Source organism: Eimeria mitis, genomic scaffold, assembly GCF_000499745.2.
Source record: "Eimeria mitis Houghton genomic scaffold, Emh_scaff979, whole genome shotgun sequence".
Classification (NCBI taxonomy): Eukaryota; Apicomplexa; class Conoidasida; order Eucoccidiorida; family Eimeriidae; genus Eimeria; species Eimeria mitis.
Window position 1 is genome coordinate 398 of NW_013577200.1, and position 370 is coordinate 767.

At 41.1% G+C, this 370-nt stretch overlaps 1 protein-coding gene across 1 annotated transcript in view; it reads right to left on the minus strand.

The window, feature by feature from the left end:
- Nucleotides 1-333: 333 nt before the first annotated feature.
- EMH_0026540 (transcription regulatory protein SNF2, putative) overlaps nt 334-370 on the minus strand; it is a gene marked incomplete at both ends in the record, with an annotated part of 3,604 nt that continues 3,567 nt past the window's right edge. Inside the window, one exon of the mRNA XM_013502630.1 lies at nt 334-363. Coding sequence (XP_013358084.1) covers nt 334-363 — 30 coding nt within the window. The remainder of the gene's footprint in view (nt 364-370) is intronic.

Genomic DNA, 370 nt, shown 5'->3' on the forward strand with positions numbered 1-370 from the left:
TTTCTCCTATTAAAAAAAAAATAAATAAAATATAATAAAATAAATAAATAAATATAAATAAACAAACTACACACCACATCATACTCGCGAGCAGCAGCACTAGCTGCTGCTGCTGCTGCTGCTGCTGCTGCTGCAGCAGCAACAGTGCTGGTTAGCACTAGAAGAAACTGTTTCATTCTCCCGGGTTGTTTGGTGGGCTCGGATGCTGCTGCGTTGTTGGGGTGTATAGGCAGCGTGGGGTGTACAGACAGCTTGCAGTGTGCTGTGTGTTTACGTGTAGCTATAAAACAATAAAAAATTAAAAATATAAAGGGAGGAGAAAGTACAAATAAACTAAACAAAAGGAGCGGGGTGTATAGGGAGCTGCGTG